Source organism: Phocoena phocoena, chromosome 5 (assembly GCF_963924675.1).
Source record: "Phocoena phocoena chromosome 5, mPhoPho1.1, whole genome shotgun sequence".
Classification (NCBI taxonomy): Eukaryota; Metazoa; Chordata; class Mammalia; order Artiodactyla; family Phocoenidae; genus Phocoena; species Phocoena phocoena.
In genome coordinates this window covers 71037047-71052383 of record NC_089223.1, presented here as the reverse complement: position 1 = coordinate 71052383, position 15337 = coordinate 71037047, and the positions used below count along the sequence as shown (strand labels likewise).

At 40.0% G+C, this 15337-nt stretch overlaps 1 protein-coding gene across 1 annotated transcript in view; it reads right to left on the bottom strand.

Annotated features, from left to right (window-relative positions):
* KCTD8 (potassium channel tetramerization domain containing 8) overlaps positions 1-5985 on the bottom strand; it is a 253625-nt gene extending 247640 nt beyond the window's left edge. The window contains exon 1 of the mRNA XM_065878081.1: positions 5037-5985. Within this exon, the coding sequence (XP_065734153.1) occupies positions 5037-5985 (949 nt within the window). The remainder of the gene's footprint in view (positions 1-5036) is intronic.
* Between the last annotated feature and the right edge of the window lie 9352 nt (positions 5986-15337).

Genomic DNA, 15337 nt, shown 5'->3' with positions numbered 1-15337 from the left:
TTTCATACATATTATTTCTCTTTTTCCAAAAAGATTTTTTTTTCTTTTTAACTAAGGCACACAAATACACTCATTGTGAGTTCTTCTACTCTAAGCTACAAAAGAGAAAGAACTTGCCAAATGAGGCTTGGAGTGCCATTGTCTTTTTGCTTTATTATATGCTTAATGATTGACCCACACAAGGCTGTAGGAAGGGTGGCAGAGAAAACTAAAGCCGTAACACAATTTTGAAAGATCAAATTTAGAGGCAGTACTATGCCAGACATAAAAGTTTAATGTCCTTAAACAGTAACCAATGCCATGGCATGGCTTCCAAACATTTTGCACTCCAAGGTTTTTGTCATTTTCTGTCTGCTTTATTACTGCAAATATTGTATTTGCATGAAATAAGAATCTTGGTGTTTTACAAAGTTATCTGTTCCCCGTCGATTCAAAAGTCATTCAGCCATGTGGTTGCAGAAGAAATTTTTCCATGATAATTATAAAAATGACTAGTAAGTCTCCAAGAAGAAAAGAACCAACTTTAAAAAAAAAATAAGAAGGAACAAAGTTATTTTCCATAAAACAGTGTTTGTGGATAAAAGTAGAAGTATTTTTGGACTAGAAAATAATATATAATTTTAAAGGTATGCATCTAAATAGAATGACTTTTTAAAGACGTTTCTTAGAAAGCTTTTAATGCAACAGGCCTGCTAACATAGGATTGAATAGCTGTTTGAATATTTTCAACTCAGCTAGCTTTCTTCAACCAAACACAGTGAAATAAATCAGAATGTATTTGAAAGAGTGTATATAAAAATCCATTAAGACAGATTAGAATTCACAGTCCAGTTCAGTAATAGCATTAGGTCCTATATCGGGCATTCTCATACATCACAACAAAAAAGGCTGTACCAACTTTAAGGAATATCAAATGCACCTAGAGAAATGTATACTTTCACACCACGTATTATTCAACCAACACAGAATGCAAAACTCAAAGCACTATAAGAGAAGACCAGTGAATCAGTACTACCTTTCTGTAAACACACTGTTTATGAGAAATAAAGGATATATATAATGCTCATTTTAATTATGGGTAGTCTACATATCATATTCCAAGCAGATGGCTACTGTCTATGTAATACAATGCCAACACAAAATGCCTTTTTTCGTCTCTGAGATATTGCTAAAAAGAGCCACAATTACACTTGACAGACACCCCCCCCAAAAAACAGAAAACACAATAAATCACTGTTTTTCTTCAAGAAAGGACAATCCATCTTTAGTACTAGTAGAGTAATATGGAATTTAATAGTACTAGTATATGTTGCAGAGTCTAAAATCTTGATAGAACTATGAGTTATGACTGATAATAGATCAAAGTGTCCATGTAGCCAAATGAAGCTGATATTAAATCTTTAATAGCCTGTATATAATACTGAGTATTAGAACCCAGTGATGTGGATACAAGTACTTAAGGAGATATGAATCTAGCTCAGAGTCTGTGAGAAAATACTGCCAAAGTTTCAACTCCGAATGGAGAGTATTAGAACACTTCTTGGCCCTGAATCAGAAAAAGGTTCTGTTGGAGTTGATCCAAAAGAACTAACTGGAGTGTGATTGGCAAACCTAGGTGACTCGAACTTGGCCTGAAAAATCCAAGTTCCAGGGAAGAATCTGGTTATTAAATTGGTAGTTTCAAACTTCTGAAAGTTTATTATGCTATCATTTAATTGCAAAATAATTTTCTAATTAACTTTACAAGTAAATCAATTATACTTACTAAAAACAAAATTTAAATTTAATACTGACAAGAAAAAGTCTTTACTATAATTGTAACAGCTAACATTTTTTAAGCTTTTATTATAGGTCAAGCACTGGTCCAAGCACTTTACATGTATTCTCAAGTTCAATAAAATTCGTACTATAATAATCTCCAATGCACAGGTGAGGAAACTAAAATAATTTAGTCAAGATCACGCATTTGGCAAATAGCAGTGTCTGGGATTACTGAACCATTTGCCACTCTCCTCCCATCTCTACAGAAACTCAGGGGGAAGTTGGGTGCAAGGGCGGGGGGAGTGAAGAGCTGAAATTGTTGTTCAAGTGTATAAACCATTTCTACACTTCTTAGAGCAGCTTCAAACTACTAAGTTCACCTTTAAAAGGTGTTAAAATGACTGATACATGTTATACATTAAAAAAAAATGTTTTGAAAGAACTGTGTCAAAGGAGAAATAAAAGATAATAAGGCCCTCTGCATCTGAAACGGTGGACAAACAAGTTCATCTAATGATTTTGTTTTTATGAATAACACTGGTAGTCTTTTAAAAATAGAGATTGCTAAACAAGATAACTACACTGAATAGTTAACATTATTACCTTCACTAAATAGGATGGAAATACAGTGAATTTTCATTCACCAATTTAAATGGAATCCCATACAAAATAATTTGTGAAAATGTGCTGCAAGCTATACATAACATAAAATAAATGTATATATAACAGTGTTCGAGATAAATTTTATATGACAAATAAAAAGCGGCAACCACATTTGGTTGGTCAACTGGAATACCACTTCAAAAGAACCATATTTAATCTGGAATTGTGTATTTTCCCCCGTAGGATAATCAATGAAAAAGGCTTTGAGTTGCTTCCTTAGATTTCTGGGACTTTTATCAATGAATCTCAGAACTCATTTGTTATGTGAATACTCTGCAAGTCATTACTCATAATATAAATATTTTATTTTCTTTCACTTCCTCTAGCTCCAGAAGTGAAATATCCTGAATTCTAAGTATCTCTCAAATCATCTTATGACTTAAATTGGCTGAGTTTCCAACTTCAGTACACTGTTTTATGAGCATTTTTCATAATTTAAAGACAACCGGTATTATTTCTTCATAATCAAAGTAACGGGCATTTTCAAGTCCGCAAGTTTCTAGGGGAAAAAGAAAGACCAAAACTGCGAAAGAATCCAAAATTCAAGAACCTTAACTGCAGAACACTTATGCTTACACCTTCTCTAACAAAAATCACTAACCACTAAAAATCACTAAAAGAAGTCAAAAGTTCATTTCCTCTCATCTTCTGAAATGCTTGGAAATATATCTATTATATAAATGACATAAATGTTTAAGGTCTGAAGTGTCAATAAAGGTCCCTTCCTTTGGGTGGCTTTTCTGACTATTGTGATCTTTTTACTGTGTAACAAATAATACTTTCATATAATTAAGAATTAAAAATCTTATTAGATTTTTTATTGAAATATCATTGATTTACATTATTGTGTTAGTTTCAGGTGCACAGAAAAGTGATTCAGTTATATATATATTTTTTTCAGATTATTTTCCATTACAGGTTATTACAAGATATTGAATATAGTTGCCTGTGCTGTACAGTAAATCCTTGTTGCTTATCTACTTTATGTATAGTTATTTGTATCTGTTAATCCCAAACTCCTAATTTATTCCTCCCCCCTTTCCCCTTTGGTAACCATAACCTTTTTTTTCCTATGTCTGTGAGTCTGTTTCTGTTTTGTATATAGATTCATTTGTATTATTTTTTAGATTCCACATACAAGTGATATAATATTTGTCTTTCTCTAAGAAAATTAGATTTTTATCTACCACTTCAATGGACACTTTCTTTGCTTCTCTGTTGAAATGGTTTTCTTAGGAAAACCAGCACTATTAAAAAAGACAATCTAACACTAAGTGTGCTGTGTTTTGTCACCCTTACCTCCAAGGTTACTAGAATACACAAACAATGAGCAACTTCCAATCAATCTCACGCCTGTGCAAAGAGAGGTCCTTTCCACTTCCCTAGTCAAAATAAAGTGCAAAAAATTGCCTGGATCCCAGTTAGTGAATTACTTAATAAATAAATGCAATTAAAGCTGGGCTTATACATAGGCTGTCAGTGCTACTCTCCCTAACACTACAGGCAAGTTTTCAATCTTCTTGTGTCTTGAGAAAGAAAAAACATTTGCCAAATGATGTTCCTGCTCCCATCCCAGATGGCTTTCCATTTGCCCACATAGCTCTCTAGTTGCGGCCCTCCTCACTTTATAAACGTCACTGCGAATTGTCCCCGCCCCGGTTCCCCCTCCCCCAAGCCTCAGCGCTAGTCGGTGGAGTTCTTGAACTTGACCCACAGAACCCGCCCCCCCACCGCCCCCGCCAAAGTGCACTACAAAAGGCATTGCGCCAGATGCTTTCCAATCCACTCCCTCGTTCTCTCAGTTCAGAAAATCACTGCGTTTATTCCCCCTGAGAAAGTGGATTCAATCCCTCATTCGCACTGGAGGCGCCCAGAAAGGAAACACAATCACACACACGCGCGCGCGCACACACACAGGCGCATACACACCACTTCCCTTCCTCATGTCCAACTCTGACAAGCACTCAGACCACCAAAGCCCGTTCCCTCCACCCTTCTCTGTTCAAAACCCCTAACAGTTACAGAAGACAACTGGCGCGAGAGAAATCTGAGGTTTCTATGGGTCAATGGAAACCTCTTTCCCCCCGGGCCCTTGAGGGGCTTTGGAGGCACAATCGCCACTTCTCTTGTTGTCCCTTTCCGCAACCACCCATAATTGAATGCTCCAGCGCCGACCCGCACCAACCGGAGGTAAACCCGGCTTGCGCCGCGGTACCTTGATGCCAACACGCCCTCTGGAGGGACACCACTGGGACCCACATAAGTTGACCCTCGTGAGTCCCACGGAGACAGAGGGAAGGAAGGGGACCTACGCGCCCAGCCTTGTGCCCCTGTCTTTTCCCGGCCCTCGGTAGTAGAAGGGTGTCCAGAGGCTCCAAGAGCTGGGCGGGGCGAGAGGGCAAGATCAATAAAGTTAAGAAAGAGGACTGCTTGGGAATTGCGCGCTCCTGAGTTGCTAAAGAGAGGAGCCAAAAGGGAGATCGCAAGGCACGAAACCGTAAATCGTGTCTGCCGCGATAGGGGAGGCACACAACGACACCAGACGCGCTGGAACCCGCCGCGGGTCGGCGAGGGGGCGGGAGAACTGGGAAATTCGGAGACCACGAACTTACGGAAGAAGATGTACTCCGTGTAGCTGCTCCAGATCTTGTCTTCGCGGTACTGGTTGACGAAGGCGGCGGTGCCCGAGGAGTTACACGCCACCATGTGGAAGCCGGCCTCAGACAGGCGATCGAACGCCTGCTCCAAGTAGGTGAACTTGAGGTAGAAGCGGGACGTGTACTTCTCGGGCGGCCGGTCAGGGTCGCGGCTCTCGTTGAGCGTGTCTCCGAACACCTCCTTGGCCAGCGCGATGCGTCCGCACACCATGATGCGCGCCACGCGCCGGAACTTAGCGTCCGCCTGGTTGTCACGCACCGTGGTGTAGGAGCCTCGGTAGCCGAGCGTGAGGAAGCCGGAGCGCTTGTCCGGTGCGCCGCCACCCCCGTGCGCTCCGGGACCCGAGGGCGCTGCGGCCGCCGCCCCGCGCAGCAGCGCCTCGCTGCTGCCCTGCGAGACGTTGTCCTCCAGGTCGCTCTGGCAGCCCTCGTCGTTGAGCGAGTTCTGCTTGATGACCTTGGGCGACAGCAGCTTGACCAGGTCGGTGAGCTGGAAGTACTCGGCCTCGCGCAGGAGCCGCTCCTTCTCGGGGAAGTGCTCCGGCAGCGCGAGCTGCTTGTCCCGCAGATAATCCAGCACGTACCTGAAGAGAAAGCCGTCCCGGTCGATGAAGAAGCGCGCCCGGCTGTCCCTGGGCAGCTCGCCCCGGCGTCGGGCGCCGCCCCGGGGGCTAGAGGGCGAGAACATACTGGCCAGAGTGCTATCCGGGACGCTGAGCAGCGTCGAGTGCTTGGTCACATAGACCTGGCCCCCTACGTTCAGCTCCACCACCTCGGGGAAGGGCGAGGGCGCGCAGGGCCCCGGGGCGGCGGCTGCCGACGCGCCGGGCGAGCTAGACGAGGAGACCATCTCGCTAATGGGCAGGATGGTGCCGCCGCCGCTGCCCGTGTCCTTCAAAGCCATGGTCCCCCCCCGCCGCTGGCCAAGTGACCCTGGAGAGCAGCACTTTCTCCTTCCCGAAACCCGCGCCTTGCACCCCCGGTGGCGTGCCCCTGATGCGCCCTCGGGCCGGGCGGCACGTTTCTCCGGCCGAGGAGGCCCGGTTCAGGGCTCGGGGCAGCGGCGGCGGCGGCGGCGCCCGGGCTCCATCGGGGGAGCGATGTGCAGGAGAGGAGCTCTGCGGACGCCGCGGCGGCGGCGGCGGCGGCGGCGCGAGGAGGAGCGGCTGCTCCTTTGGGGGCGACGGCGGGGAAGTGTGAGAGACTTGCGAGAGGCTCTTAAGCTGCCGCTCGACTCTCCGTGGAGAGGGCGGGAGGAGGGGCGGGAGCAAAGAAAACTCGCCGCCCCAGCAGCTTGCGAGCGCGCCGCGAGCCCTGAGCGCGGACTGTGGCGCAAACTACTCCTCGTAGCCGGGGAGGCGGCGCTGACGTCAAGCCCGGGACTGGGACCCGAGCCACAGCTGTCATTTAAAGAGATAGGTGCCAGCCTCCGGCTGCGGGGCTCCGACGCTAGGGGGAAGGACCGAGGGCCGAGCCTGGAGGTGATGCTACTTGACAGCGAGCGTGGAGATGGGAAGAAGAGGGCAGGGAACCGAAAACAAACGGGAGAAAGGACAGCATCTCTCCTTCATCCATTTCATTCCCCCCTTCCGTCCGTCCGTCCGTCCCTTCCTTCCTCCCTTGCCCTTGTTTGCCCAGTAAAACTATCTTTTTTTTTTTTTTAATCTTGCATTAAGGTGGGAAGTGGGGTAGCGGGTTGGGTTATAACAGAAATGCTAGGGTGCCAATCTGAAATTACTACAAATGTTGGCGTGAGGACTTTGATTGCCAAAAAAACTACATGGGGGGTGAATCTCTTGTAGTGGTTTTAGCATAGTTTTTCAAGTGAAGGGCGAAATGCCGGAACCTCAATTACATTCAGATGTCCTGATTGCATATTTAACTGCATGTGCTACAAATAGTTGAAAATTTTTAAAACTGAAATCTGTTTTTCAGTTCACAAAACTAATAAAAGATTGTGGTAACGTGACGGTTCTCTCCTTTCATCCCTTCAGTATTTGATTCATATTAGATGCTTAATAGATATTTTTGGAGGAAGGGACAAAGCCAGGGAGGGAACTTACTCTATTTGCTCCTAGTTTCCGATCCTGCTCTATCCTCTGATTAATCTCTTCATTTCCTTTTCAGCTTTCAGGGCAAGAGAAATGGCTTATGTTTTATTAGTAATCTAACCGTAAGAGTCAGGGCATAAATGAAAATTATATGAATTTAAGTTCACTTTAATTCCATTTGTACACAGCACAGGTACAGGCTGTAAGATCAGCATTATTTGTGATAGTGAGGATAGAGATGCAAATGAGGAACTCCCTTCTTGTGGCTATTCATCCTGGGACATCCTTTTGTGTTCAGAAACGTAAAGAATCATTGATTTATAAAGTACAAAGGTGAAACGACTACACTGCTATACAAGTAGTTTGCTTCAAAAATTATCATAGTATTATAGATGAACCTTATCCATTAACAAAATAATGTACAGATTTTCACATCTTTTTAAAAATTCTAAATGCCTACTTAAGATTCCTTCACTCTGAATCAACCACACACACACATACACACACACACACACATACACACACACAAAAGTACTGGATTTGAGATAACAGTTGTAACCTCTAATTTTTATAAATAATTAATAAATTGTTATTTGGAGTATTAAAAACTATATTTAATTCATTGATCCTTATAAGCCACATCCCCAGAAAATGTTATATCAGTTTTGAAGTTAGATTACCTGAGACTGAAAATGCACTAATGAAAGAATACAATATATTTACCGAAGTTCTAAGATTTAAAACCTGGTGTGCATTATGCATCTTCATGCAATCCTCGTATTCAAGCCTATTGCCTCCCCCCAAATTTATAAACTGATTAAGAAGTAGAATTGATTTTAGCCTTCTTCACTTAAAAGCTACCATCAGAAAACATCTGAAATGAAAAGTAATAGTTTCTGAAAAATGAATTAATAGAAGATTTATAATCTCTATAGATGAATAAATAATAAAGCCTTGAACCACTACTAATGAAGCCCGTTTATCATGAGGTAAGTGTCCCTAATGATAAGTATGTTATAGACCATAGAATCATAATGAAGTGGATGTATAATACATATGCATAAGTGTACATGAATATAAGGTCTCCAATGTTATCAGGTTGAAATCCGTTTTATTCTTTTTAATTACATAAAGTATGCTCACGAGACAAAATGGTCTAAAACGTGTACTCTAAATGAATCATCTTAGAAATTCTTAGTGAATTTCTCTGTGTGATGTATTGCTTTTTAAAATAATTCTTTCAACAATGATTGAATATTTTTCCTTAATCCCTTCCAGCCCCATACTCCTCTTACTCTCACCTCCTCCCCCCACTATACCCTCCAAACTCCAAACTAAAATTGCAGGTCCAGAATGTCTTTACCTGTTGTTCTCTCAGCTAGGAATGCCTTTCCTTTTCCACCAGTCCCCTAATCCTTTCTCCTTGTTTACTGCTTCCCTGATGTTTCAGCTTAAATAGTACTTCCTCTGGAAATCTTTCAGATTTTTACCAGTCCAGGTGTTCCCACAGCACCCTATGCTTATACAAGGGCAGGGTTTGTCACACTAGTATGTCATTGTTTCCCATCAGATTGTAAGTATGGCATACAACCATATGCACTATTCTATCCCCAGCATCGTGCCTAGCCCTTAAAAGATAGTCAGTTTCTATTTCTTGAATCTTTACTGCATAGAAATGTGTTCACATCACAAATGGATGACAAAGCATCAACTAACTGCTAGACACTGGGCTAAGCAATGATATTGCAGAGATGAATAAGACTCAGTCCTTCACAATTAAAATCAGGAAAAGTGAGAACAGAATCTGATTAAAACAAAATCAGATCTAAAGGAGAAGGGAAAGCAAGAAAGAGATAGACACTATTGGAGCAATCATTTTGGTGAACTGAAGAATTAACACCAAATACTATAATTAGAACCATCTTGTTCTAAGCCACAGACACCATTAATGTTCCCTAGGCCAATGTGATCACAAAGGTGGGTCCTTAAGCTCTTCTGTTGCTGTGCAAAGACAAGACATCAAACTTCTCTGCCTACAAACTACACTAGGTCACTTCACATTCCCAGAAGTTTTAAATAATACAGTCAAAACTGTGTCCCTAAAGGTACAGCAAACTAACCAAAAAGGATAAAGTCCAATTTGTAATAAATAATTTGTAATTTAAAATAACAAATTAAATATTTCTTCACTAGTCTAAGAGTTACTTAAAGGCAGGAACTATATCCTCTTTGACAGGGGAGGACAAGCACAGAAGGTAACAGTGAGATTTAAAGTCAGGTAGAACTGGCTTAAAAAAATCTACCTTTGTCTCTTCCTGGCTTTGTGATTTGAGCAAGTGACTTAACTGCTCTAAACCTTAGTCTCCTCATGGGTATAGCAGAAATAATAAAGACCAGAGACTTCTCTGGTCAAGAGACCTCTCTGGTCAAGATGGCCTTGACCATCTTCTGCAATCATGCGTCCAGTAACATGGCCATTCCAGTTTGATAGAGTTCATTGTATTTACTGTCTGTTTCACACCGCTGTTCTGAGGACTGAGAGCAGAGCCACACCCGAACTAGAAAGATCTGGGATTCCAAAGCAGATAACTGGTTACAGTAGCTCTACCTACCTTTCTTCCAATCGTCTCACCCCTAGGGTAACATGCAGTAGCACAGCCCCTCCATCATGAACTTTCCCACACTACCCCCAGCATGTCCTTCCCTGTCTGTAGCCATGGTTGTTCCTCTCTTGTTGCACTTTATCATCCTAGACATTGATATAATTCCATTGATTTAATTTACCTAGGTCCTGTTCTTTTCTTTCGTTTTTTAACTTTATTCAGTCTTTTTACTGTGGTCTAATTATCCCTTTTAGCTTGTTTGTGAACAAGGCCAACTGCACTTCTAATTTTCAGGAACCCACCTGGTATCTGTTTATCTTGTTCAAGGCAGTTGAAAGTTTTACACACACGCACGCCCAGAAAAAAATCTTCAAGTATTTGTAATTCTAAGCAAAAAGCCTGAGATTCTTTCCTGTAGAGAAAGAGCCTGGCAGTTTTTAGAGCAGTGATGTCCTATAAAAATATGTGAACCACATTTCTAATTTTAAATGTTCTAATAACCACAGTGAAAAATGAAATAGGTGAACTTATTCTAATAATATCATTTAGTTAGCCCAATGTATCCAAAATATTATCATTTCCATATGTAATCAATACAAAAATGTATTGACATAATTTATATTTTTTTCCATCCTAGGTCTTCAAACTATGGCATGTATTTTACACTTACAGCACATCTCATTTTGAACTGTCCATATTTCATCTGCATAATAGCTACACGTGGATAGTGGTTACTCTAATGTTCAGCACAGCTCTAGAGCATTTGCGACTAATATACTTGCTTGTTTTGAGGATTAGGTAAGATAACATGTCTTTTTAAAGATTTTATTACAGGATCTGTAACGAGATGAGTCTGTAATTCAACACTTGAGTAGAGTCATTAACACTTGGAATGGGGACCATGAAGCAAAGGCCAAAAAAAAGAGGAAAATCTTTAAAAAAGAAGAAAGAAAATAATATATACTCTATCAGTGGAAGAATTTTGGTTTCCCTTTCACGCCCATCACACTCCCATAAAGGAAAAATATGGGCAAGTTTTGCTACACACATCAATATTGTGAAAAGCAGGCCAACCCAAGGGCCGATGGCTTCTTGCAAGGTAAGAAGTATAAGCATTGCTGCCAGAACAGGGTCAACATGGGTAGGTACAAAACAATATAAGATGAGAAGGACCATCTTCAAATTCAACGGTTGCTGGGGAAACTTAGAAAGCAGAGTATAAAAACTAGCTCACCCCAAAAATCTCACCTATCAGTTTTGAGAATTTCAATGATGCTGTGAAACAAAAAAACTTTGCAAATGAAGTATTTAGGAAACTCAGGATATCAGTGTTTGATGCATTTGTTATATAGCATATTCCAGCAATTTAGATACCTTACTGTAAATTCATATGAGTTCTTGGTCTATATTATAAATTATAGGAGCACCACTAAAGGTTAGGGTGACAGTTGGTAAAACTCTATTAAATTAATACCCAAAGATATTAATGAAATTTTGTATAGATCATGATTCAGTATATCTAAGCACTTAATATAATGCCTGTTAAATAAAAAGTGCTCAATAGATATTTATGAATAAAATAATTTGTCAGCCATTTTCATATTAACTTACATCATGTAAAGGTCATGTTTTTGGATGTGGCTATGTAATTTAATATATAGTATGTGTGTGGGAATGTATGTGTTGGGAGTAGTTTAGCAACAGATGGCCTCGTATTTCATCTTGCCCAGTCGGCTGCCTCCTTGAAACACTGATTAGCTCCTCAAACCTTGGAGGGAAACCGCAACATAGCCTTAGGACATTCTGGATAAAAATTTTAGGCTGGGCAGTGGGGATAATATCCTGATCAGGATGGAATCTGAGCCTCTTCAGATAACATAAACCAGGAGCCTAAAACTGGTTATGCATATATATTATATACGTAATATAAGTTTTATCAATTCTGTGCTGCAATTAAAAAAAAGTTTCACTGATTAGAAGAAGATTCTGAAACATATGACAGGGTAATGTTAACTTCTGATGTCAGATTTTCCCTTGGAAATGCCCCCAAATTACAAACTTTCCTTATTATTTTAACCAATGACTAGCTATTAACTGATGAGTTTGACTCCATTACTAAAAAAACTAATCATAACAGGAATTCAAGTATTTCCTACACCTTTAAAGTTTTTGTCCTACCTCCTAGGTTTGTCAAGAGGATTATTTAAATAATGACTGTAAGGCACTCGATGCTCCTCAAAGAAAGTTACTATTGAAGCAAAATAGTGTTCTTGTAAATTCTTTACCTCTCCTGTGATGCTTTTCTCCAGTGGGGACACAGGCTGAGTTGCATTTGTGAACTTAATCCTTCATTCTAAGGTTCCCAGTTAGTAAAATGCTTGATAACTATCTTAAATCTAAAAAGAAGCAATTAACATTTTAAAATAAATGCCCCCAGGTAATCTACTATTAAAACTTATGAATGCAGTGTGGATGGGATTGCTGATAGTTTGATATACTACAATACAGTATATATTTTCTAGAAAATTGCTTCTCTTCTCATTGGGATTTTTTAAAAGGATGACTGGAAGATATGTCAAATGACTAAAGTCCTTGGCAGGGGCTAGGTGCCTGAGCCTGGGACAGTATCTTCACCAAACTGATAGATGAGGGTGAACCACATGAAATAGCCAATTTTGTAAAAACTATCAAAAATTGGCAATTTAATATGGTTCAATTTAATAGTTTTCAGGAACAAGGACAATGAATCTAGCACCATGTCACTCAATGCTTAAATATTTAGAAATGTGTAATTCATAACTTGAGTTTTAAACATGCATATTTAAGTGTGCTAAATCTTTATAATTTTTCAGAAAAAAAGTTCTACCACTTTACTCTTGGTTCCCTCAGCACTTAAATATAGCTAGTACAAAAGACAGTTTGTTAATATTTGGCTTGAATGTATTCTGAATTATCCTTCATGTGTGTCTGTTTAGCATCTCTACCTAGATTACAAACTCTTTGCAAACAGGGACTATTCTCCAGTTCATTTCCAATTCAGTGTTCTGCATACAGGATGATTAAAATGATGATGGTGAGTTATTTGTCTACAGCATGACTAATTAGCAGTGAGACTACTCACAGATATTTATGGTACTGTTTCATTTTTATGTGTACTGCTACACAGGAAAATATTGATATTTGTATATCTCCAGACTCTAAGGAGCACATCAGTCATATTTGACTTTAAAAATACAATTAAAGCACAATGCTTCAATCTGGGAGAACATTCTAATATAAGGTGTAAACTGAACTAAAGAACACCTATTATAGTACGCTATGTTATTCAGTAAAGAGCTTTCTAAAAATCTAGCTTTAAAGTACATTAAGTGTTATAACTTTTCATGCCAGTGAATGTTAGGGTGTATTGTGTTTCCCCTCTCTCATAACTGAAGTGGACCAGAAGTCTGAACAGGAGCCAGAAATTGAATTTTAATCCCAGCCTTACCAATGACAGAGATTTACTAAGTGACCCAGAGCAAGTATCTTTCCTGTTCACTTTCCTAGATGGTCAGATATACACATCCTGATATATTTGGGGAAACTTTCTGATGATCTATTGCTGCACAAAACCACCCCAAAACTTAGTGGCGTAAACAGTAATCACTTTATCCCTATCTTTATGATTCTGGACTCAGCTGGGTGGTTCTTGCTCAGGCCTCTACAGGTTGCAGTCAGACAAGTGGCTGGGACTGGAATCACCCAGTGCCTGGGCTCTGAAGGCTCAACCATCCGAGGACTGGAATAGGTGGGGCTTTTTGTTCTCTCTCTTTCTCTCTCTCTCTGTTTCTTTCTATGTGTTCTGTGCATATAGTCTCTCCATCATGGTGGCTCAGGGCTCCAAAGTTGCACAACCCAAGAAGAGGGTGCCAAGCAGAAGCTGTGTCATGTTTTATAACCTAACCTAAGAAGTCACAAAGTCTCACTTGTATCATATTTTATTAAGCAAGGCAGCCACAAAGGCCTTTCCAGTTTTAAGGGGAGAAAATATGGACTCTACTGCTTGAAGGGAGAGTGAAAACATTCTGGAAGAGCATGTGGGACCAGAAATATCATGGCCATTTCTGCAATGCAAAATCTGCCACAAAGCTCTAAAAACCACGCATCATTATACCCTTTATGTTATTTATATAGAGAAATCTCTGTAAATAGAGCCCTAGCATTTCACTGTAGCACACATTTTATAGACTTTGCATACCTAATTGTGATGTATGGGGACCCACAAACACGAAGAGGCATACACACACGCCCAAGCAGCCAACTCAGTAGTATGGTTGTCTGAAATCTGAAGCCAATATTTAAAAGCATGAAAGGTCAGCCAGGCGTCTCCTTCACTTTTAATAAGAATCTCCATTTTTTTCACTTTGGTCATTTATTCTGCTCTAATAAATTGTTTCAGGCAATTTGCCTTTCCTCTAATTAATCCAGAACCCCACCCCACCGCCTCTTTCTTTTAACATCCTTTACAACATCTGCAAGTCTTCATTCTCCCTCAGTGAATCATCTCTTTTCATCTTTTAGATGCTGACCTAGTAAACACAAATACATCTGTGAACAGTTAAAAATTTACTTCTTACCCAGTTTTTCAACAATTTTCTCTACTCCTATCATTGTACAATGGATACAGCTCCACAGTCTAAATTTCAGTCTTTGTGTTCCAAAGTTTACTCTGCTCCCTACAAAAGTACTGGCTCTTTGTCTGGCTATGCTCACTTTTCTCACTATGCTTACCATGCTCATTTTTTCTATCACCCACGTTACTCTCATTTTATTCCATACTAATCATGTTATTTATTTATTCAAAGATCAGAAAGGCAGTAAATATAATATGGCTTGGTACATGGCCATCTATGAAACCAGAATTTAAAATTTTTCCGCCTAATCTTGGGGAAATTAATAAAAGGAAAACATTATTTTTTGGTCCAAATATCCAAAAATAGATGGTATTTATGTTTGGGTTATACATATAGTTTGAATAAATTTTGAGGTAGCTTTAAAGTCTAAGTTCACATCAAATTCATTTTAATAAAATTCAATGTGTATTTGTTGAATATCAATTACATGCTCTGCTAAGTGCACTGTGGGTTATAAAAATGATTAGAACATGTACCCTTGTCACTAAAAACTTACAACATGGGACAGGAGAATTAGAAAAGACCCAGAATAACCAGAGATTGAATTACACGGAGGAGTAAGATTAATGTTGCCACAGAAGAACACACAAAGTGATGTGAGGGTCAGCAGAAAGAGAGCACTTCTAGTCCAAGGATTAGAAAATGTTAAAAAGAGTAGGTAGAGGGTAGAATAGATTGGCTGTGCAAGATAGACATAATTTTCATAGGTTTGGATGACAGAAGATAGTATTTCAAGTCTAAATGATAGTATGAACAAAACCAGGACTAGTTAGTAACAATACTTGTCTCACTGATCTACCTATCTACTCACCTACCTATTCAATTTTTCATCTACAAATCCTTACCCTGACATGTTTCACCAAGTGGCTTATAGAAAAATATGAATAGAAGAAATCAGGGTAGGGAAAATATAGCATACACTATTGAGA